The 23903-nt window shown below is 41.9% G+C and overlaps 2 protein-coding genes across 12 annotated transcripts in view; both read right to left on the bottom strand.

The window, feature by feature from the left end:
- Positions 1 to 388: 388 nt before the first annotated feature.
- On the bottom strand, positions 389 to 11793 carry JMJD7 (jumonji domain containing 7). Of its 6 annotated transcripts, none has more exons than XM_028723665.2 (8): positions 11587 to 11793; positions 9403 to 9556; positions 8535 to 8788; positions 7536 to 7592; positions 6984 to 7079; positions 5675 to 5772; positions 3281 to 3440; positions 389 to 1301 (listed from the first exon to the last, which is right to left on the bottom strand). In XM_028723665.2, the coding sequence occupies exons 1-8, from the start codon at positions 11663 to 11665 to the stop codon at positions 1210 to 1212; spliced, it is 990 nt and encodes a 329-aa protein (XP_028579498.2). In that variant the 5' UTR covers positions 11666 to 11793; the 3' UTR covers positions 389 to 1209. The 6 variants fall into 6 exon arrangements, with proteins under 6 accessions (XP_028579498.2, XP_028579488.2, XP_077783284.1 ...); XM_028723655.2 differs by having other exon boundaries at positions 5675 to 5751; positions 11587 to 11786; XM_077927158.1 differs by lacking the exon at positions 11587 to 11793 and adding an exon at positions 10409 to 10964.
- Positions 11794 to 12813: 1020 nt separating this feature from the next.
- MAPKBP1 (mitogen-activated protein kinase binding protein 1) overlaps positions 12814 to 23903 on the bottom strand; it is a 124394-nt gene continuing 113304 nt past the window's right edge. For 3 of the 6 annotated variants that reach the window (XM_077927143.1, XM_028723609.2, XM_028723599.2), the window contains 3 exons: positions 22260 to 23171; positions 18654 to 18742; positions 12814 to 17282 (listed from right to left, as the gene is read on the bottom strand). In XM_077927143.1, coding sequence (XP_077783269.1) covers positions 16986 to 17282; positions 18654 to 18742; positions 22260 to 23171 — 1298 coding nt within the window. In that variant the 3' untranslated portion in view covers positions 12814 to 16985. Of the gene's footprint in view, positions 17283 to 18653; positions 18743 to 22106; positions 23172 to 23903 lie in introns of all 6 variants that reach the window. The other 3 variants (XM_028723573.2, XM_028723581.2, XM_028723616.2) reach the window with 2 other exon arrangements.

The following is a 23903-nucleotide window of genomic DNA, read 5'->3' as shown; positions in this document are numbered from 1 at the left end:
CTCAGTGGTTTAACCCACAGAATTTGGTCAAATAGGCGATTCCTTAGCCCAAAGCTTTATATGCCTTGTTGATTAAAGCTAAGGTTTGCTTTTCACATCCTTCGCTCACTTCAAGTTACCAGGACTAAACATCAGGAAGAATTTCCTGGTGGTAAGAGCTATTCAACAGTGGAGCAGACTTCAGAAGGTGGTGGACTCTCCTTCCCTTGGAGGTTTTTAAGCAGAGGTTGGATGGCCATCTGTCATGGATGCTTTAGTTAAGATTCCTGCATTGCAGGGGGTTAGACTAGATGACCCTCAGGGTCCCTTCCAGCTGCATTCTATTTTAGTTGAAGCTTTCAAACAGTTGTAAAGGACAGTTTTACACTGAAAACATGGCAGTCGTCAATCCATGAGGTCACCAGTATTTATTTCCGGGAAAGAGTATAGCCAACAGAATCTTGGTTATGTAAGTGGTGAGATGATAAAAAGCACTCCTGGTGGCTGCTGCAAACACTTGTGACCACAGGAGTTGACCACATCCTTAACAGGCAAAAAAAGGCCCTTATTCAATAGCAGCCTGCTATCATAATTTCGCTCTTGCATTGATTCAACTTCAGGTTATTAATCCCCATCCAGCCCACTAATAATAATAATGATTTTATTTGTACCCTGCCCATACAGCATATACTGAAACATAATAAAACATCAAAAACTTCCCTATACAGGGCTGCCTTCAGATGTCTTCTAAAGGTTGTATAGTTACTTTTCTGCTTGACATCTGATGGGAGGGTGTTCCATAGGGTAGGCGCCACTACCAAGAAGGCCCTCTGCCTGGTTCCCTGTAATATTCCTCCAGAATATTCATACAGATGATCTAATGTACTGAGGACAAATTAGGGGCCTGTCAATCTCCAGAAATGGACTTTCCACCAGAGGAACTACATCATCGTGAAGCCTGACTGAAACAGATCCAGAAAATCTGCTTCATCCGTGCAGGTGATATTCATCTCATGTGCTTGATCTCAACGGTTACTTAAGGTAAACCACCATATAAGGTGCCATTTTGTCCACAATGCCATGAACATCCACATGATGTTAAGCTTCAGTGACAGCAAAACAATTGTCAGCAGCAAAACAGTTGCCTTTTGTCTTGATTTAATAGGCCATAATTAAATAGTTCGCATTCCAGCCGTAGTTCCACATCAGTAGGTTAGCTGATCCAAGACCCTAAGATTTCCGTGCTATAGCTTTTGTGAGAGAATCCAGCAGCTGATAATAAGAGTATTTTAGATCATATTCCATGTCATACCAATAATTCACTGAGGGGGAGAAAAAAGAAAATGACATAACTTACCATCTGTCTTTGGAAAAACTCATTTTGATAGTTTTCAGCTCAACACAAAAGCTACAAATCTTTCCATTGTTTGCCCCAATTTCAATAAGAAATAGAACTTCAGACTTGATTAATACATTACACAGTAGCAATATGATAGCCATTGGAAAATGAAACTATTCAGCCAATTTTAACTATGTTATTGTGACCAGCTGAAAAACGGGAATTTTTCTGGCATGGCTGAAATCACCTCAATGGCTACTGCACTGCTAGTACAGTGATACCTTGGGTTACATACGCTTCAGGTTACAGATGCTTCAGGTTACAGACTCCGCTAACCCAGAAATAGTACCTTGGGGTAAGAACTTTGCTTCAGGATGAGAACAGAAATTGTTCTCCGGCGGTGCAGCAGCAGCAGGAGGCCCCATTAGATAAGGGGGTGCTTCAGCTTAAGAACAGTTTCAGGTTAAGAACGGACCTCTGGAACGAATTACGTACTTAACCCGAGGTACCACTGTATAACATAGAAATTTATCCTCATAAAGGGTGTTATTCAGGATTAGTCCTACTCACAGTAGGCCCATTGAAGTTAATGGACATGACTTAGGTTTATTCATTTCAATAGGTCTACAGAATACAACCGAGAAGATTTTAAGACATCCAAGGGGCTTGGTAGTAGACATGGATCAGCTATGCTGTTGCTGGGTGGCCTTGGGCTATTATTTTAGCCTCAGTTTACCATCTGATGACCTTCCACATCGGTGTTCAATTGCATTCCTGGTTGTCCTGGAGCCAAGGTGGAGTGTTGGCTACCTCAAATGAACTGAGTATATGCCCTACAATGTATCCTGAAATCTTCTGTAAATGTGCAGGAGTTGTTAATAAGCAGATTAATGTGTAAAAATCTGCAAAGGATAGGACAGTTTAAAAGCCTCTGACCTAACATGTCAGGTTTATATAACAGACACTTTAAATGCTTTTGTATTTAAAACCCCTTTATAGTAATAAATGAATAAGTAATCCACTTTATTCTCATGTATTTGAATTTTGTTTAGTAGTCCTGGTCTATTAATTAGTGACAGTTACCTTCAGTTGATCAGGGTAAGACAGAACACATTTAACAGTCACTTTGATTTCATTTATTCAGTATCCTAAAAAATATACCTATGGAGGTTTTGGTGAACTGCAAATTTATGTAATGGCTCTGTTAATAAATTAAAAAGCAGGATAATAATCTTTTTTTCCCCTACATCAACAACTGGCCCTATTAGTACAATTAATTATTGCCGGGATGCTCTTCTCAGCTCAACACCACAAGGTGGTGCTGATGCTTTTTATAGTAACAATTTTGGACATTTTGTAAGGAAACAGAAAGTAAAACAAAGGCACATATTTGATCCACGGTACAGAATCTGCACAAGCCCAATTTGAAATGAATATGCCCTTGTGCAACTTCTACCTGAGTTCACACAAAAGTTGTTGAATTGTGGCCCATGTTGATTAGTAAAAAGAAAAAGGAGGGAGAGATTTGAATTTTCCAACTGAGGTCCCAAATTATCTTGACACTCTTTAAGCTTCATCTAATCAAACACTACAGCTCAGGTCCCGGTTTGCCGTTCCACAAATGCAAAGACTCATTCCATTTGCAGAACAGTCTTTGATCCAGATGGGAGGTCTTTCTGATGGGAGGCAATTTTGGCTGACTCTCCTTTCCCCTTGCACCTTCCTGCATCATCTCCCGCTCAACACCTCCCCCACCCTTCCACTAGCAGAAGTGTCCTCTAAGCAGAATTTTGCCCACAAGATCTCCAGATCCAAGCCTATATGTAAAGATAGCTAATTCTGGCTGGAAATGGGATAAATAAATCCAACTGATAGTAGACTGAGGGAACCACAAAACCTATCTTGAAGAAGAAACATGACATGTGAAATTTGGTGTGCTTGTGCATGCCACACTCCTCTCACCTGCTATGCAGCCATGTGACTGCTGAACATGATGGAACCAGAGAGAAGGAAGATACAACATCTCTCCAGACTTCACAGTGCACCGCAAAGGCTTTGCCTGGGCATATTCTGGAAATCGTTCTAGATCTGGATTTAAAGGATCCAATGGAATCCAGGGCACCTATAAGGATGAAAGGTTATGGAACAAAAAAAAAATGCTCTATTTAATAAGAGAAATTGCTGTATTACTTCAGAAATTTCCTAATAGAATAGAATAGAATAGAATAGAATAGAATAGAATAGAATAGAATAGAATAGAATATTCTTTATTGTCATTACACAAGTGCAACATTGCACAAGTGCAACGAAATTGGATGCCATCCCTTAAAAACAACAAAAGCAAAACAACAACAACAACCAAACAAACCACATTCCAGCCACACCCACACCAACACCCATCAAACTCCCAGGTCACACTATCGAGTTACAGCATTCAAAAAGGCCACAGCTCTTGGATAGAAACTGTTTTTCAGTCTATTTGTCCTTGACTTGATGTTTCTATATCTCCTGCCAGAAGGCAGTAGTGCAAACAGACTGTGTCCCGGGTGAGATGAATCCTGCAGGATGTTGTTTGCTTTCCTAAGACAACGGGAACCGTACAGTTCTTCCAAAGATGGGAGAGGATGACCAATAATCCTTTGGGCTGTGGTTATGACCTTCTGGAGCACCTTCCTCTCCCTAGCTGTACAACTGGAGAACCAAGCACAAATACAGTATGTAAGAATGCTCTCTATGGAGCCTCGGTAGAAGGACACCAGCAGTCTCTCACTCAGATTGTTCTTCTTTAAAAGTCTGAGGAAATAAATTCTCTGCTGGGCCTTCTTCACCAGAGCAGTGGTATTTGCGCTCCAAGTCATGCCCTGATCGATAGTTACTCCCAAAAACCTGAATTCCGCCACCCTCTCCACCCGTTCCCCGTTGATATACAAGGGCTGAATGTCCGCCTTTTTTTTCCTGTAATCCACCACCAATTCCTTGGTCTTAGCCGTATTAAGAGCCAGATTGTTCTCTCCACACCAAACACAGAGGTAACAAATACTTGAAAAACATCTAGCAGTGTATTCCCTTCTAACTATTAGGTAACCCAACATTCCATTTTTTTCCATCTCCCTGGAGAGCACCCATCTGTTGCCTAAAGCAAAATCTAAAGATTGGGTGGTGGTGGTGGTGGGTTAGTGACAGGAATACTGGCATGTAAAAATGGATTTGCTAGGGTTGCCATACATCCGGAATTTCCCGGACATATCTGGAATACTGCAGTTGGCAGCAGCGTCCAGGCAGGAATCCCTCAAATGTCCAGGAAAATCTGGACGTATGGCAGCCCATGTAGACAGTGCAGTTTTTGCTGATTTTCCATTTTAAAAATTCAGAAACATAATATTTTTGGCTCAAAAAGAAAAGGGGGGCTCTGTCCAGATTTTCACTGTTTGAAATATGACAAACCTAGATTTGCATATGTACTACATATGTTTAAATTACTTTTTTTGGGGGGGGGGGGGAGAGGAAATTTTGGCTGACTATTGACACACACATTCACTATGCATTAAAACCACCTCCCCTATGATAATAAACCCTGTGATCTTCCCAGGTTCGTCAACCTGGGAAGGTAGCCCATCTAGGAAAAGGAAAACTCTGATCCTAAGCCTCTGCTTAGAAGAAAAGACTAAGGAGTAATCCCTACACAAATCTAGAGTGGAGTCCCTAAAATGGTTGGATGGTGCCTTGTACACCTCCTCCCAGCAATTCCTGCAGCCAAGCTGGTGCGAAACGTATTGTTCTGCTTTCCTTTGGACCACATCAGCAAGGCTGAGGGGGGTGGTCTTGTTGTCTGGGCAGCCCAGGACCTCCATACACACTGCCCAGGCTTGTGCCTTGGGGAGGTCACTTTGATGCTGCAAACACAGCAGTTTGACTTCACCCCTGGAGGAGCACTCCATTGTCTATCAAGACAGATGATTGCCAACAAGATTGCTATATATTGCTTATTGTTATGAATTCTGTTTATATAACATTTAATGTTTTGTATTGCATGGATATTATGTTATATATTTTTATATATTATGTATTCTGTGCTGTCCTGTAAACCACCCTGTGGGCCTTTTGACAAGGGATGCATATGAAAAATAGAAAAATAGAATAAACAATTATTTGAACATGTCTACCCATATTTGCCAACAGCATTCTTACCCTTTTTAACCAGATTTAATAAAGGGGGTAAATAAATATTCAAAAAAATCAAATAGAGGTGTGCTGTGAAGAAGCCCGACCCAAAAAACAAAACAGGCCTCAACACTTCATTCATTCATTCCCTCTTAGCAGCTGCCCTCAGACAGTACTTAACACAAAAACCATTACCTTCTCTGCAGCTTTGTCATCCACAACTTCAAATGACCCGTTTTCTGCTATGTGGTAGGTTGCTGATGGATACAATTCTGAAATGTGAAGCATGAAAACTGTTGGAAGAGGGCATAGAACAGAGGCAAAGAGAATGTCAATGTTAAGCATTAAAAACAGACTAAAATTATAGGGGTAGAATTTAGTTTAGCCAGGCACTTGTTGGGAACTGGCTTTGAGCATAGTATCTTTTATAAAACCTGAAGACAATCCAGATGTTAACACGACTGGACCTCCCTATGTTTTTACTTTCCTAAAAAATACCCACATATTTGTTGCTGCTACTAGCCACAATGTAGAAAAATTAAACAAGCATTAAAAAAAAAATCCTCCCATGGTTAGTAGCAACGTCATGGGCAGGGGGTTTAAACGGTGAACTAACCTGGACGCGGGTGGCGCTGTGGGTAAAAGCCTCAGCGCCTAGGGCTTGCCGATCGAAAGGTCGGCGGTTCGAATCCCCACAGCAGGGTGCGCTCCCGTTGTTCGGTCCCAGTGCCTGCCAACCTAGCAGTTCGAAAGCAGCCCCGGGTGCAAGTAGATAAATAGGGACCGCTTACAAGCGGGAAGGTAAACGGCGTTTCTGTGTGCGGCTCTGGCTCGCCAGAGCAGCGATGTCACGCTGGCCACGTGACCAGGAAGTGTCTCCGGACAGCGCTGGCCCCCGGCCTCTTGAGTGAGATGGGCGCACAACCCTAGAGTCTGTCAAGACTGGCCCGTACGGGCAGGGGTACCTTTACCTTTTTTAACCTGAGTGCAAAATATTAGAATCACTTCATCCTGGATGACAATGACTTAAATTGTTACCCCCACCTCAGCTGCTTTTCAAGAAAGGGGCAAAGGCATGGAATCCTCAGGCCCAGGGACCAAATGTGGCCCTCAGAGCTCTCTATCCGGCCATTGGGACTCTCTTTAGGCCACAGTCAAACTCTCCTCAGGCCACTTCTTTTACTGGTCTTGCTTCACACCCAGCTTTTTTCCTGGCTGGAATGAACTCTGATAATGCCTCTTGCTTCCCTGGATAGTGGATAGAGATTGGTGTGTGAAGAAACTAGCCTACTGGACAAAGTGAAAATTTATATTCATTGCTCTGCCCACTTATGCTTCTGACCCCCATCCTCCACCCACTGTCATGAGCTGCTGGAAGGGGATGCAGTCCTCTCCTGCTGCATATTAAAATGTTGCCTAAATTCATCCTCCTAATTCTAATTTCTCTCAAAATAACAATAGTATGCATCTTACTTCACCACCCTCTGCTTCTCAGAATACGTACCATATGGGATGAAGGGACGATCACTTGGCGGATGCAGCAGAAAATGTTTCTCTCCAGAGATCACACAGTACAAGTTTTCATAATGGTCTTTATGTACTAAGATTGGAGGGGGGAAATGAAAGGTTGGGGGAAAAGAAGGATAGTTTCTTTATCCTTAATACAGTCAGTGCTAAAAATACTCGCAGCAGTATGAAAGCTGTAAGAATCTGCATTTATACCTGCACTAGGTGCAACTGTTTTTCTCTACACACCAAGCACCAAATTTTAGGCATTCACTTTTCCAAACACTGCTTAAAATCTCTCAAATTGACAGATTGGCACTGAAGCTAGTGGTATGAAGCTCCATGTGGGGAGGAAACATATGCAGTGATTATAGAGTGCAAAAAGCCCTAGACCTCAGTCTACACTAACTTCAAGGAAAGCCAAATTCAACTAAGATGAATATAGGTAGATGTTCAGAAGACACATGCAAGTTTTCTAAAGGAATATCTTTGCCCATCCTTGACTTCAAAGCCAATAATTATAATAATACATTTATTTCATTGTACATACAAGAGGTCACTGCAGCAGATTCTCCCAGCCAGAAATTAACAGCATCAGGCTTCTTTCCTATATTAAAAAGAAAGAAGTAATAAATCTGAGAAAAATAATTTCTGTTGTCTTGCACTGAAAGATCCCCAGATTAAGACCTTTCTGCTGGATCAGTTTATTATCATCCTTTATTAAGAAACATGGAAGGACAGGCTGCTAATAGCCCACCTACACAATAAAGAACAAATTTATACTGACAATGAAAGCAGCAGGGGACAATTATATTAATTCAACTCTGGCTTCAGTTTTGCCATCCTGGATAGGAAGCTTAGTCTGAAGCAAAGTTCCCATGTATATAGCGATCACCCTTAAAGAGCAGACATTTATTTTTTAAAAAGTAATTTAAATGCTCATTTACTTTTACCAGTAAAGCACAGGCCTGAAAATTTTGAGATATTTGTGTTTCCATCCTGGTTTTGCATTTCCTTGCCATATGAATATCCCTGTATGAGTGGGGTACCCTATCCAAGAATCTGGTATCTACATAAGCAGAAACCCTCTAGTCTTGTCTCAAAAAGGACCCACTGCTCCCAGAGAAAACTTCTTATCTTAAGGAGGCTTGCTGTTGCTGTGGTGACAACTGCTGGTGGGGGGTGGAAAGTATTCTTCCCTTTGCCTCGTCCTTCCTCCATCCAACACAAATGATCAGAGACCTCAAAGTCTATTAATCTACAAGTACTGTACATCACAATTTGTACAGCTTAGCATTTGAATGGAAATTGCATACACAATTACAAAGCCATCAATTCATCTCTCTCTACAAATTCATGAATTATGCAATGTTTCAGAGTATTTCAAGCCAGAATGTGAATTTTTGCTGCGGCATTTATCTTTTTTTGGGCGGGCAGGCGGCCAATAACAGCAGAAAAGTGCATAACTTGAAACTGCTAGATCAGTTGTAAGTACTGCATTTAAATGGACTGCGCAACACATAGATAAAATTAAGCTTTTGATATTTACCAACGGCCTCACTCATCCATGGTATTTCAGGCTCCACATCTCCCATAAGTTCAGGGAATTCTTCAGTTAAGTTCGAGCACTGCTTTTGCACATAGAACACCCCTGGAGAAGTTACTTTTTTCTCTACAATGTCCAAGAAAGCACTGAAAGGCATGTGTCGTTCCTCTGGCATAACAAACCAGTCCTGATAAACTGCATCAGCATAACCATTTGGAGTTACTGCCACACTCACCAGCTTGGAGTTCATTATTTCCCTGCACCAAAATACACCAGACGTTCACCACTATGCAATAAATTGCAATCTAAATGCAGACCTCATGGCTACAACATGCAGCCTAATTTTTGGACTTTAATTTTTTGCCCCTCACATCCCGCCTTCAAACCCCTTGCTTTGTGTAACATCAAGTCTAACGAAGAGCTATGTAGAACTTGAAAGCTTGCTCACTATTTTGTGATATTTTGGTTGGTCCTAATGAACACAAGTGTCCAGCTGTAGATTTTGAGTTATTTTCTTTTTTTCTTTGCCTTTTATTGGTCATCCTGGTGTCTAATGACTTAATATTGGTGCCCAGAAATTAGAAATACTTTCCCACCCCTGGTCCCAGTTCCCTCAGGTACAACAGCCTCCCCAAGCTCCTTCAAGAGGAAGACTAGGATACTAATTCAATAAATAAATAAAAATCATAAATAGTAAAACAGCCACAACAGTTCTGACTAAATTTTCCCCTGTGAAGCTGATGACTTCATGGAGGGATTTGTTTTTGCTGGCAACTCTCTTATTAAGAAACATCATCAATAAATTTATTTCCAGTATTTCCATGTTGTGCACTTTATATTTGAAGCTAGGGCCTGCCAGGCAGATTCCTACCTCAGGTAAGCTAATGTCCACTTCTTCAGAGCTGGCCAATGGTTGACTGCATTCCGAATTATACATGGCTTGTTTGGGCAAACCCATTCCCGATAGAACTCCAAGGGGGATGGAAGGCTATCAAGATATGGCACAGAATCTGTGAAACTCAACTCTGTTCAGGCAAAAGAAAAAACGCTTCCGTGAATGATCGTGTTACCATTTCAAGGACTGGTCTCATTCACATGTCACAGTTAATCTTAACTATGGTTTAAAGGTGAAAGCACAACAAGCTGATGCACAGGGCTAAAATTGTGGACACTTCACTCCTCCCCTACTCCTGTTGCTGCCGTGCTGTTGACAGCTAAGCCATGGGTTTGGCTTAAGAGTTACATCTGAATCCAGACTCATGGTTTTGTTTCCTACAAACAAACCATGAGTCATAAGCCGAAAACAATAACAACAACAATAATAACAATAATAACAATAAGTTCTTGGTTAGAACTTATTATTTGCTTGGAGCGAAGATCCTGGCCTCTTAAGTTCTCTTAGCCTGCAGCTTATTTTAAGTCACAAAAATGAGACTTTCTTAACAAGCTTCACTTTTCAAAATGTTGGGTTGGGCAAGGTTCGTTGATTATGTCCATGCAGATACCTGTTCAGCTTAGTTTCAGTTTATTTGTTTTGGCAATTAGAGGTAGCATGTGTTTATATGAAATATACAACAATTAGGAACCTGGCATCTAGGACTTACTTAAAATATTGGTACAGGCATTCAAAGAACAGATACAAGAATCCGTGGACATGCTTAGCCACAAACTTAAAGGCTGCTGCACATGATACACAATATACAAATTCCATATGGATACACACAACATATCCTGTGGTTTAATGTACTGTGCACACAAGGCCGGCATCAAATACTGGCATCACTGGGGCGCTTGCTGAGGTCCGTGCCCCAGTAGGGGACCTACTGCCAATCTCCGATGCCTGCTGTCTGAGGAAGAAGTGGAAGGAGAAAGAATACCTAGCAGTCTCCTTTCTCTGGATGGCTTGTGCAGATCTGAGGAAGAGGCAAGCAGTAGCAATAGCAGCATGCTCAGCCACAAAGCCCCACTGAGGGCATCTTGCCCCAAAGCCAGCCACATTCTGACATATGTGCATTTGGCAGGGACCTGTGGCTAGTTATTTGAAATTATCCAAGGGGCTGGGGGTTGGGAGAGGAACTTCAAGTTGACATATGTGCTCAGTGCCGGATTTATGTATAAGCTAAACAAGCTATAGTTTAGGGCCCCACTCTCTTGGGGGCCCCCAAAAAAATCAAAAGGAAAATAAAACCCTAGATGTACATTTCCAAAACAGAAGATAAAAAGCAAATAAAATAAAACCTACATACAGCAACAGTGTTTTGTGTTGTGTAGGCTCCTATGATGTAAGTAATGGGCCCTCAATCATTTTAAGTTAGAGCTTAATAATTATTTCACTATTAATATACTTCTCCTTAATTGTATTTCAGTTCAACAATTACTTTGATAAAATACATATTTTGTTATGTGCAAATGGCTTTAGATGCCTATTAGGTCCATAAAGCATATATTCAACACACAAAAATAGCGACAATTTGTTGTTGACAAAGGAGAGCTGGACGTATAATGTTTTAATGTATTATTAATCTCTTGTTATTATCCTTATCATGGGCCCCTATTACCTTCAGTAGCTTAGGGTCTCATCAAACCTAAATCCGGCCCTGTATGTGCTCTAACACCCGTGCAAAACATGTGCTCGACCACTTATGGCCCTTTCCAGACTACTGAAGGCTTGCCCCTGCAACGGGAAGGGGATGCCCCGGATAAGCTCCCGCTTTCCTCACAATCCCTAAAACAGTAAGGGGGGGTCCGAGTGAGTGCATTTTTTCGGGTCCAGAATATTTCACTTTTGAGAGCTGGGGCAGGAAAATGCAGACACCTCGCGGTTTGAACCTCTGCGAGGTATGGTAAATCAACGCGCCTTTTTCTTTTCTTTTGCGGGCAAACAGCTAAACGGCAGCGGATAACCCGATTGCACTCCGAGATAGAAATCCTGTCAGGGAAGGAACATTAATGCTGCCCGCTAGGAGGGCGATTAACCTCGCCCGCCCATTCCGCCCTCCCCGCTCTCTTCCCCTGCGAAGGGCCATGCAAAGGTCCTCCCTTCCGCCTGGCTCACCCCTTGCCTCGGCCGGGAAAGCCTCCAGGCAGCGCCTCACCGCCCGCAGCGCCTCCCCTTCCGCTTCGCTCTCCGCCATGGCGGGAGCAGCTGCTCCTTCAGCAGCAGCGGCTGCGTCTCGGGCCGCCTGAGCCGCGTTGGGGTCCGGCTTGCGCTCCGCCCTTCTCCGGCTGCCCAAGAAGAGGGCTGGCCTCGCCGGGCGCGGGAGAAGCGAGGCCCGCCTCCCTACGGGCGAGCGAGAGGAGAGCTCCGCCTGCCATGTCAAGATAATAAGCTCTCCTGGTTCGGGTTTATGTCAATTCGCTGCTGTCAGTGGCGGTTCTGGCTCTCTTTTCTCATCTAAATTCTACTATAACAAAACAAAAAACTTCATTGATGCATGAGGAGATTTAGTTGTTTCTTGTGGGGTGGTGGTCCAAACTTGGCCAGTCAAGATTGAGGCCAAATTTTTTTTTATTTTCAAATTTGGCATGAACCTTGGGACATTTTGGTGCTGAAACACCCAGTCAATTATTATTATTTATTGAATTTATATACTGCCCTATACCCGGGGGTCTCGGGGTGGTTCACAGAATAAAATCAAGATATAAAACACCAAAATACCTAATAAAAATAAAAATAACCTAATAGCCCTCTCAATCTTCAATCTTCAATCACTGATCAAGGAGGAGCAGGCTAATGGAAACATTTTTTTGTTAAATAATAGAGCACCTATTACTACTGGCCACTGTGGGACTAGAATTTGTGTAAACAAAGCAAGGAAAACTGGAGAAAATGGTATTTGTGCCTCTGCCTACTCCTGCCCATGGAAGCTGGTTGTGATTCAGCATTTGTTCTATAGAAAGGCAAGTAATTTTTGCTCTAAAGGCTCTTATAAACTAGTTGGTAGTGAATGCTGAAAGGTTTGTTTTGGAAATATAGAATCTGGCCAATCCAGCATGATCCCACCCCCTGCAAAAAAAACCCCCATGTTAGCAAAAACTCCAACACAGTGTTTGCTTAGCTGGATCCTGAATGCAGCATTGATCTTACTTGAACACTGCAACATGAATCTGAACAATGCAATGTGTCAAAAGAAATGACAATGCTATTACTGCAAAGGGCAAGGGAGAAGGGAAGGCCAGGAGGAGGAAGGGACAGAACTGTTTTGCTATAAGAATGTGAAAACCCTAATAAACTATAAAAATGAATCAAGGCAATAGCACTGAGCAACAGCATGAAGACAGCTTAGTAACAAAGGTTCACACTTTTTTTTATTGAAACTACTTAAGACGCAGAGTACAAATGAATACAGAATTAAAAATAGCCCCAGAAAGGTGGCTCACAGTGCAAAACCCCCACAAACATAAAACAATTGTTTCAAATAATTAAAAAAGAAGACATTTTAAAAGATTTTTTCCCCTCTTAAAGCCAAGGTAGAAAACACATTTATAAATAAAAAGTTTCAGGGTTGTTCTCTCCTTTTAAACAAGCGGAGAATAGGAAGGGAGTGTGGAAATAACACAGGTAAAAGGGATGTTTATCTGGTGCCTAGACTTAACTTAGACATGCTGAGTAGACATGGCTTATTCCTTAAATTGCTGCTCCATGCATCACAGTCTGTGATCTACAGCAGATTAACTCAATATGTAAGCAGCCCAGCTCCAGAATATAATACACAAACAATACAGGATTCTGGATACTCTAGTTATTATCTATAGAAAGAGCAATCTAGTCACAACAGTACCTGCCTGAAGGTCCACAAGGCAGCTATTCACCCCTCCAACTGATTTATTTATTTATTTATTTAAAAAAAATAAAAATACTGGATGCTACTGGAGGTCCAGTGGCTTAACTTCTGTGTTGATATGCGACGTTGTTTAAAATGCTCCGATGCATACACTGGCCACAACAGTAACTCTTTTTGCAGAAAGAAATGTATTCCGGATCAGTTGAGCAAAAGAGGAAGCTAATCCTTTCTAACAGGCCCAACTATTAGAGGTGTCACTGAAAAGGACTGGATGAAAAAGGGGGAGAGGGGTTAATAACAAAATGGCCATATATTGTAGCACCAGTTGCATATACCAATAGCTGGTGTAAACACAATTTTGGCTTTCAAATGTCTCCTGTGTTTCTGTAGAAACAACGAGAGGCCATTTTGTCCCATTCAAGTGTACAGGTATTTGTTCTCTTTTCTAAGGACTCTCCTTGAAAAAAGGAAACAGCATACACAAAGAATAAAATGCAAATTACACTGTACAGAAACATTTCAGAAAGCATGGATATAATATGTCAGCATGGCATCAGTGATGAGTTCATGGTACATACTTTCTCCATTTACCTTAATACATTAATTTGCATGCAAACATTAAAAATCAGTAGAAGTGGGCCAGGTTCAGATACTACATGCATTTCTGTTTCCACAACCCTTAGATTATCTGTTGAAGTTTCCTAATAGGGCCAGAGAACATCTATAATAAAGCCAAATAATTTACATGCAGTTCAAAACTAAAAGTAAAGCAGGCTGACATTTAACTATCAAAGTGTTTTCCTTAAGAGGAAACAGTCTTTCCTCCCGTTTCTTCTCAGCAACAAATCCTTGGGACAGAAAACAAGATAGCTAAGAAGCTAACACGCACCAAATGGTTTCAGACAACTGGCTGGCTGAGGATAGTCACTCCTAAAACCTCCCCAATTCATGGATATAATAGTGGAAATGAAGGGCCCATTAAACTAATTCCTTTCTTTTTTTAAAAAAAGGAAACACCTAACAATTCTCATCTTTTAATTTACCTAAAATTCATTCTCAGTTCTACTTAACTATGTTCTGCCTCTTTCCTGTAAAAGCACCATTTCAAAGGAACCATGCTCTTAGCTTTGAACCAAAAAGATTCCTTTCCCTACTACTACTTTTCTAGAAATCTTGGCCGTTCTATTCCATGTAATATTAAAAACTACAGGCCTGCCCATACATTCTTGCATACCTACTTACTCAAGACCACAGTACTAGTTCGTTTCTACACCCATTTTCCACCTTGATCCATGAATACAGACAGTGCTCAAGTAATTTGAAGAAAATTATTTTGCAGAAACGTTTTGACAGTAACATTGAACTTTGTTTGATATTGCCTTTCTCCCAAGAGAAACCCAGAGAAATCACCTACTGGGTACTGTATCAATAAGCATTGAGGTATTTGTCTATCAACATCTTGATTCTGCTGTCACACTAATGCATTTGACAACTTTGGAGATTAAATCAACACAAAGAACTTCAATATCTCCCTTTCTCATACAAGATGTCTGTGTTGGAAGTATGGCTCTTCTACCCTGAGTATATGTGTGTCTCAGAACAGGAAAATTTCCTGAGCATTGAACACTTTTCACAGCCTAATGTGAACAGGGAAATAAAAGTTATTTTGCCTAAGACCTTTCCTGGCATGTACACTCAGAAACCAAAAAAGCCATCTCAATTTTCAATTAATAGATGTCCAAGGAGTATCTTTCATGTGACCCAGCCTATTCCTTTGCCACAGACATTGCTCTATTTCATGCTCGCTCATGGACGGAAAACAGTAGCAGAATATCAGTTCTGATGAATGTATCTTAACTACCATTCAGAGAAGTGTATGAGAGAGCAAGACTGCCAGGAAGTTCTGGGAGGGACATACTAAAAAGCACAAACAACATTCCAGGTCCCTAATCTTGCAGTTAATTTATGGATGGTTGGCTGTCCAGCCAGCCAAAAAGAGGGCTGCTCTATAATATATTATGAGAGCCAACCAGTCCCAGAAAAGAAGCTACGCTGCAAGGTTCCCAGTCCTACAGCGCAGTGAATGAAAAATCCCACATGAGAAGTGCAAGGGGGGAAAGCTGGTGAAAAAGACCCAGGTCACCAAAGCAATTTAGTCAGATGATCAGATGGACAATAGTGGATGCAGAACTGCTTTTTGACCAGAGAGAATAGCTCAAAAAATTCGGTAGGATAGCCATCTCTGAAATACTTTTATCAACTAGTACTCTGGGAATATGGTTTGATAATTCAGTAAACAGGAGGAGGGATTTTTAATCTGAGAGCACGGTAAATGAAAGAAGAACCTTCTAGGATAAGCAATCTGAGAGTCAAAGCCATGGACTAATGAGTTTGGGAAAATATGGCAAGTTTTCATTGAACAGAATAAAACTCCATGCAGTCTCATTCCCACCCCACTGACCTGCTTTGTTTTTAATCACAAAAAAGGAAATGAAAATAGTTACATCACAACTGTCTAAATGTTCTATCCAGTCACATTTAATTGGTAGTTTTCTGGTTTTAGCAATGGAGACATAAAATGGGTCTCCCTCTTGGGATGCTAGGTACATCTCATGCTTCACTTGAGCAGTACTTAAAAACGGGTGTCAGGCTCTCTTCACTGAGAAATTTCTTTATGCTAGAATTAAACTAAAACTTTTTATCTAATAAATGCTATAGCAACCCTGTGTCTCCCCCCCCCCAACCGCCCAAAAACATCATCTGAAGAGCCCAGTATACAACACCAGTTGAACACCACTTCTAATTATAACTTTATAAATAGAATTTAACAATTCTTCAGTTTAAAAAAACTCCTTAGTGTAGAGGTCAAGTTTTATATAAAATGTTGTACAGTTCTTGCAAAAGCATACATGTTTGCAAACAGTCTTGTAACAAATCTCCGTAGCTTGGTCCAAAGGGTGTGCTGTCCTCTGGAAGCAAGTGCAGGTGTAGGTATATAGCATAGGTTTTTCTTTAAAACAGAAGGCAAAACAGGGAGAACAAGACTGTCTTTTTTATAGAAAAGAAAAGAAAAAACCTATGAGTAAAATTCAGCAAGGCAGGCTGCAGCAAAAAGTAGTTCAGAAATTCCGCCTGCCAATCTACTAGTATAGTTATGTTTACTGCAACAAAACGTGTGGGAAAGGCATGGAAACAGTCACAGCTACAAAATGCATGTGAAAAGTTTAGAGCAATAGTCACAAAAATAAATTAATAAATAAAATTTTAACACTGTACATAGATCGAGAGAGCCCTGCAGAGGGAGTGACTGGTGCCATCTCAATATCTTTCCACCAAGTCAGCAATTTCAGGCTGAGCCACAGTCAACTGTAGGAATTTTTGTTTTAAATGTTTTGGCTGGAATAAAGTTTCCAATAAGTTTTTCTTAACACCACCAAAAAAGAAAAGGAAACAGAGAGAAGTGGGCACAGAAAGATTAGTACTGTGACCAGCACATTTCTGGAAGCCATAAAATGACCCCCTCTTAACAGAACTGCTTGAGGAAAAAAATATTTCACCATTGGATAAAAGTCAACAATAGCAGTCATTCCAGGTTTTCACTATGTTAGTTTTCCCTGTGTTGCTGTCAGTTTCTTCATTAGATGTTTATGCCCCTTAGAACTACTCTTCTTTACAGTTTTTTATCCATACGTCGTTCGACAGCTTGCAGCAACAGCTCTGAATATTGTTCCAACAAAGCAAGAGTTTGCTCATCTCCAAAATGCCGAGGACTGGATAAGGTGGAACCACTTCCCTCACTGACTGGCATTACAGTTGGGTCATGTGGCTTCGCCAACACTTCTTTCTCCCTTTGAAGTTCTTTCCCATCCTTCAGGGAATCTAGTTCTTTTTTCATCACAGAGAAGGTATCAGTCAAGAGGCCAGCAATCTCATTTCTATCGGCGGAAGACTCCATGTCAGCAGACACCTGCAAAAAAAGTGGGGTGGAGGTGAGCAATATTTTTATTTTATTTTAGAAACACAGCTTGTTCTGTGTTGAAGGCTTCTGGTTGGTAGCAATGAAAACAACCAAGTCCAGTGCTATGAGATCACCAGTGTAGAGTTTGAGGGTCCCTAACTTCAATCTCTGTAATCCCTCCTCTTTCTTGTATGGGAAAATACCTGGGAGAAGCATGGACTTCTCACTTCAAGCAGCAGTGACCACAGTCATATCAGCTACTCCTCACACCTGACCCATTGCCCCTCCTGTTGCTTTTCTTCCTCCCATTCCACCTACTGTCCCACAAAAAACTAAAAATATCAACACAAAACTTTCAGCCTTTCAAGCACATTCTCCCAATCAGTCTCAAGCATTGGAAATTGCTAAACATGTTGTCTGCTTGTTTCTCCGTTAGATTTATATCCTACGCTTCCTACCTGGGCAGCAAACACCAAAGTGATAAAAGGTGTGATAAAACAATACATGTTAAATACATATTTAACTGCAATCACATGCCCTCCCAGCAGATAGTTTCAGGGCTGCCAGGAACCTTCCAGGCATCAAGCACCTGGGTAAATGATTTTATATTTCCCCTGAATGTTAAAAATGAGGGAGGCAGAGACACCTCACCCGAGAGGGCATTCCACAAATGAGGAACCACTACTGAGAAGGCCCTACCATGTTGAATTAATGCTGTGCACCAAGTGAGTCTGAATTATCATATATTTGTGTATGAAGTGTACAAAAGGTCTTGTGCCTCATAGGGATTCTCATACATGCATGAGAATACCTTCTTGTCTGGCAACTCCAAAATCAATTTAAAACAGTAAGATTCAACCATCATCATCACGCTTTTGCTGATTCAGCTATTGAAAGCCAACCATTGAAATCTCTCTCTCTCTGTAACATCTGAACTGGGAATGGCCATGCTGGGTCAGCATCTCACTAAAGTTTTGGGCTGAATTTAAACCCTGGCAAAACAAAGGTTCTGCAGGTGTACAATGGGTTGTTTTTACTTACCAGATTTTCTACAGAAATGGAAAATATGGATTAAAATGTATAAACGGCTGGGGGGGGGGGAGGTTTGACAACAACATTGTGTGACCACTGCAAAAAAATTACCTGTGTGCTTGAGAAACACTGTTTTACAATAAATGCCCATCTGGAAGCATTCCTTGCCACAGAATGGTGATCCACACAACAACCCAAAGGGCTTGTAAGTACACAGGTATCTGCTCCAGTACGAAAATTTAGAGGACCTTTGCTTGCAGTCTTAACCATATGTTTCCAATTAGTCTAAGATAATCACATATAAGTATTAAGATCCAAGTGACCAGCTGGAATGAAAGTGTGACTTACCATATGGTATAGATGGATGGCCTTGCGCATACTGTCTTGGAGCTCAGACACAACGTGCTTGCATTGCTCAATGCTGACTGAAGAGCCTCCTGTTGGGGGGGGGGGAGAAACAGAATACAAAGGCGCTAAGTAGGACACAAGTACCATTCCAGCCCTGCCCACTGTCCTGAGATGGTGGAAAACCCTGCAGAGAATCTAGCCATTTCATACATTGGCCTCCCCCACCCATCTCAATGTTTCTTTAAATCCTTGCATGAGACTGTTCATTATGCGCTATGAACTTACATGAATAGAGAACAACTTCTCTCATAGGAGAAGTTGTTAAGCCTTTGAAGGGAGCCAGTCTTAGTGGTGCTGTGGCCTGCATTGCTGCACCTAGGAAGAGGGCATTCTCTATAGCTGCACCTGAATATCTCTTTCCCCAGAGATATAATGAGCATTTCAGTGGCACATTTTCTCTGGCTGTTAAAAACATGTGCTGTGAGAAATTAGCTTCATAGTTTTAAAGTTCCTGTGAAGCCAAAGCAGCCATCCCAAAGGGAGGCTGCTCACTGCACCATTCACTGTGCTGTTGACCTAGCCTCCTTCCAAATAATCCTCCAATGGTAACAGGAATTTCTGCCACAACTCTGCATCATATGTGATTAAATCATTCAAACCATTCTATATTTAGAGATACAGATGATTTCCTGCCATCATGAGAGGCTGCACATCGCATTTCTGCTGCCAACCGTCGCTCCAGACTTGCCTCTTTCCAATCAGGAGGCAGATCCCAAGCATGATACAAGCAGGAAACACACAGTAGATTCCTCTGAGGACGGAAATACTTACTCTCCAAAATTAAACTGAAGTGCAAGTGTCTACCTCCAAATTTAATTAAGAAAGCAGCGTGCCAGTGTTATTAGAAGTCTGAGAAATACTTGCCTAAACAAAGAACTTAACTATACATTAGGAAACATAATTCAAACAGGCAACAAAGAAGCATCTTTCTTTTATAAGCATTCTAAGGGTGAGAAACAACATGGGGTAGAGGGATGATTGAGGGAAGCACATTTCAGCAGTACATTGCTATCCTGCCCTTATTTAAAAGGCAGGCAACTTTGTCTGCTTGGTTGCCAACTCATTAACCAAGCAAGGTCGGACATCTGAAGGCATGTAGTGAGACAAAGACGATAGACATACAAGTGGGATACACATACACAGACATGATTCAACCTTTATTCTGTCCTCCCGCATCATAACTCACATGAGAGCCACTTAAAAATCCTCCTAGCAAATAACAAGCTAAAACAAAAGATCTGTAGGTTTCTGAATTGGGCGGTGGGGGAAACACACAAGGAGAGGGGTTGGTTCACTAAAGGTTAATGGTGCCAGCTAACGCCTCAGATCCACATGGTCTTCATCTTCTTGTTAATTTACAGTGTGAATACATTGTCTTCCATTATCTTGTCTATTACTCTTGCTAAATCAGAACACGAATTGTTCTCTTCTTATTGTCTGCGGATTTCTCCCATTGATTATTATGCATTTATATTCTGTTGAAATCAAAGAATGCCAGCACGTGTGCACAAACACACACAGGCAAGTTGGTAAAATTATTTAAATAGATGAATGAGAGCTGTAAAACTTCTGAAGCCATGAGAATGAACCTTCAGACATGAATTTCATATGGCTGTTTTATGTAACCATACTTCAAATCCCACAGCATTTTCCTCCATAGATCTCAACGTACTGTTATCAGTGAGAAGTATGTGCACATCCAGCAGATGGGGAAAGACTGAGAGCAGATGTTTAGGTAACTTTGCACCAAAGTTACATGCACGTTAATAGCAGAACAGAATATTAGAACTCAGTTTCCCATCCATGCCTCCTATTGCCCAGAGCCCTGTGCTTTATTCATCTGGTTGCAGCACTTTTTATATTAGCCGCAATACAAATTTTATGGAATTGCACAGCATTAACTGCACAGCCTGACACAGGAATAACAGTCACTCAGATGGACTTATTAAATGCTGCTTTATGTTGATGATACTTTATGGGAAAGGGTTTGGGGTTGTTGTTTTTTACACTGAGCTTACATTTATCTTCTTTAGGGATGTTGTGATGTTTTATTCATTACTTGATGCCTTTTATGATGTCGTGTAGATTTATTGGTTGTTAGCTGCCTTCATTGCTCAGAGATGGCAGAATATTAACAAAAATCAAACTTCCCTTTAACATACTATAGTGAGCGTCTCTCTCTTCATGTTTCACACCATACCCATTTGCAGGGGTGTGTCAGTAAAGAAACATGCTACACCTTAGGAAAACGTTAATTGCCCCTTCCTGTTAAAGTGGTTCCATTTCAGGTGATCTTCAATATAGGTAAAGGTAAAGGGACTCCTGACCATTAGGTCCAGTCGTGGCCGACTCTGGGGTTGCGGCGCTCATCTCACTTTAGTGGCCGAGGGAGCCGGGGTGCAGCTTCCAGGTCATGTGGCCAGTATGACTAAGCCACTTCTGGTGAACCAGAGCAGCACACAGAAACGCCGTTTACCTTCCCGCTGGAGGGACCTATTTATCTACTTGCACTTTGACATGCTTTCGAACTGCTAGGTGGGCAGGAGCAGGGACCGAGCAATGGGAGCTCACCCTGTCACAGGGATTCGAACCGCTGACCTTCTGATCAGCAAGTCCTAGGCTCTGTGGTTTAACCCACAGCGCCACCTGCGTCCCCGATTTTCAATATAAACCAAGTCAAAAAACATTCGGAGTGGCTTGTGGTACATGACCATGCATTGTATGGCATACAACCATCAAATGCAACTGAGAAAAGGTCTGTGCTGCTGTTAGCTAACTAACCAAACATGCTGCAGGCACATCTTTCCAAGAGAGAACTGGACTCCAAAACTTCACTCTGGAGCAGCTAGGAAAACCTGAGAACAGTGGGAATTTACTTCCACAAGCTCCAGACATGGTTTTCCCCACAATTCAGCAGCAATGGCTGCACATTTAAAATAAGCAAGGGTACCTTGAGTAAAACTTGCCATTTTTAACTCAACTAATATACCCACATAGGCTATTAAGAGTAGCAAAGCAACTACACATTGGCCAGCTTTGTTTGCCAGCCATGTTCTCTATATATAATAAATGAGTTCCTTCTCTCTTTAGTGTCAGTCCAGTATTTCCCTTTTTACAAGTGAGCACAGGAAGACACTGTTGGCAATGATCAATGGAAGATTATGAAACAAATGATAAGTAACCTTACCACTGAAAGTCAAGCAAAGGTTTTCTTTCACCCAGTGTACAGCTTTACTTTAAAACTATATATTCACTCTTGTGCTAGTCCTACCAAGTGGATCGTCGCTTGAGCCACAACATTTGCTAGAACTAACACAGAACACAAGACAAACTGGAAGCAGAAACTGAGGACAGAAAAGGGGAAAAAATGAATGCCAGATTGAAATGTCTCACCATTGAAAGGATGGCTTATGGAACGAGACAGGTGCAGACAGGACGAGACAGGCCAGAAGCTGGACGTAAAGAAATGTGATGGAAGTGTGAAGCGATTCACAAAGACAGGAGACAGAAGGGGGAAGAAGATTAGAGATGGGTATCCGTGCACACCTGAGTCCTCTGCCAGGGCTGCCACAGTTGTGGGAGACCTTGGCCTGCTTGCTTCACGTGAGCAAAGCTCAAGCTGATTCTCCGGCACACAACCAGTGCTGCCAATTATCTCTTTGCATCTCAGTGGTCTGTATTCTGGAGATTTTGGGTGCAGACCATCTGAAAACTCTTTCAGTTTGGGGTTAGTAGCCCCCGGTTCAAGCTGGACTTGAACTTGGGTCCTCAACAACGTACGGTTCTCTTTTAGTGTCTCTGTAAAGGGACCTGCTGGGCTACTTTTACCAAGGCCTAGTGGCACAGCTGCTTGGTTTTCCAGCTTGGAGGCCCATCCTTCAGGAAACGAGTGCTTCTTTATACCAGTGCCAGCAGGTGACTGGGGTGATTCCAGCAGTGGCTTTGATTTGGCAGTCGGTGAGAAAGAAGCCAAAGTCGGTCTGTCAGGCAGAGATTTGGGGATGTCAAGGATCAAATGGGCCCGGTTGGAAGCTAGCTTGCTGTGAAAGGATTTGGGTGATGAAGAACTTGTAGCTTGCTGAAGAGGAGGTTTCACGAGGCCATTCTCCTTCACAAGCGGCTTGTTCTTCTCAGTGTCCCCTAAAGGATTCAACTGTGTCTTCTCTGGTACTTGAGGGCTGACCTTCACCTCAGCCAGGTGTTCTGCAGAGTCACCAAGGCATAGATTCTCTCCCACAGATACGCTGCGGGACATCTTGGCCATGAAGCTAGTGGTGGGGCTCATGTAGGACTTTGGTTTTGCAGCTTTGCTGTCTTTGGCTTGCAGAGAGCTCGAGCCGTCTGTCTTCAATAGAGTTGCAGACAGAACCCGACAGCTATTGGACCTTGGATCTTTCTCACCTACCATTAGGGTCTGAGGACGTTGCCTAGCAGAAGGCATCCCTCCTGGAACCTTATCTGTGGAAATGGAAGAAATAAGTGCACAAAACTGGTCTGGAGACAATCAAAATAGCTCCAGCTTTTTAATATCATTACTATTTCATTTCAGCTCCTGGGTGAAACACTAGACAAAACAACTATGTTCAGGGAATCATTTTGAGCAACTGCCCTGTGTTCCAGACACCCTGTTGTCTAAATTTCTGACTCAATATGTGACCAGAGATAGCACTGCATGTACTGTTTTAACCTTTGTTCTGTGTGATGGGGATTACTGCAAACGCCACCTTGTATTTGCAAAAAAATGTGTTTCCTTTACAGCTAAAAGCAGTCAGAGGGCTACGAACGATGGCTTGGGAATCATAAGAGTATTATTAAAAGTAGGTGTGGAATGCTTCTTTGATTGATGCAGAGCATCACACAAAGTAAAAGCAGCCCCAATTATACATGCAAAACCTCACTAAGTCTGTAAGTGGGAGAGTTTCACTAGGAGTGTTATCTGCACAAGCTGCACTAAAATAAACGGTGATTCCATGACTTTCGCTTGAATTCCCGTAAAAGAATTTCCAGGTGGACTGCTCCTAGTATCTCTAACACCTTTAAACAATTTGTGCTTTCCAGAGGAAGCAGGTTAAGTCCTCCTCTTGCCGTCACCAGTGACAGGAATTCTTTCTGCATTCCTCCAGCTCAGGCAAGGCATAGGAGGAGGTACCTGTGGTGTTGACTGGGACTATCTCCCCAGCCCACCTCCAA

The sequence above is a fragment of the Podarcis muralis genome, chromosome 1 (genome assembly GCF_964188315.1).
Source record: "Podarcis muralis chromosome 1, rPodMur119.hap1.1, whole genome shotgun sequence".
Classification (NCBI taxonomy): domain Eukaryota; kingdom Metazoa; phylum Chordata; class Lepidosauria; order Squamata; family Lacertidae; genus Podarcis; species Podarcis muralis.
Note: the sequence above shows the minus strand (reverse complement) of the source record. Positions and strands in the feature narration are given on the sequence as shown.

Coding starts and splice junctions, on each gene's coding strand:
- JMJD7 (XM_077927158.1), bottom strand. CDS start 10,529: ATGTGGCTGGCTTTGGGGCAAGATGCCCTCAGTGGGGCTTTGTGGCTG. Junction 7,080..7,535: donor ATCTGCTGCAGTGACCTCTT/GTATGTACAATG, acceptor CTCCAATCTTAG/TACATAAAGACCATTATGAA. Junction 3,441..5,674: donor ATGACAAAGCTGCAGAGAAG/GTAATGGTTTTT, acceptor TCATCCTTATAG/GTGCCCTGGATTCCATTGGA.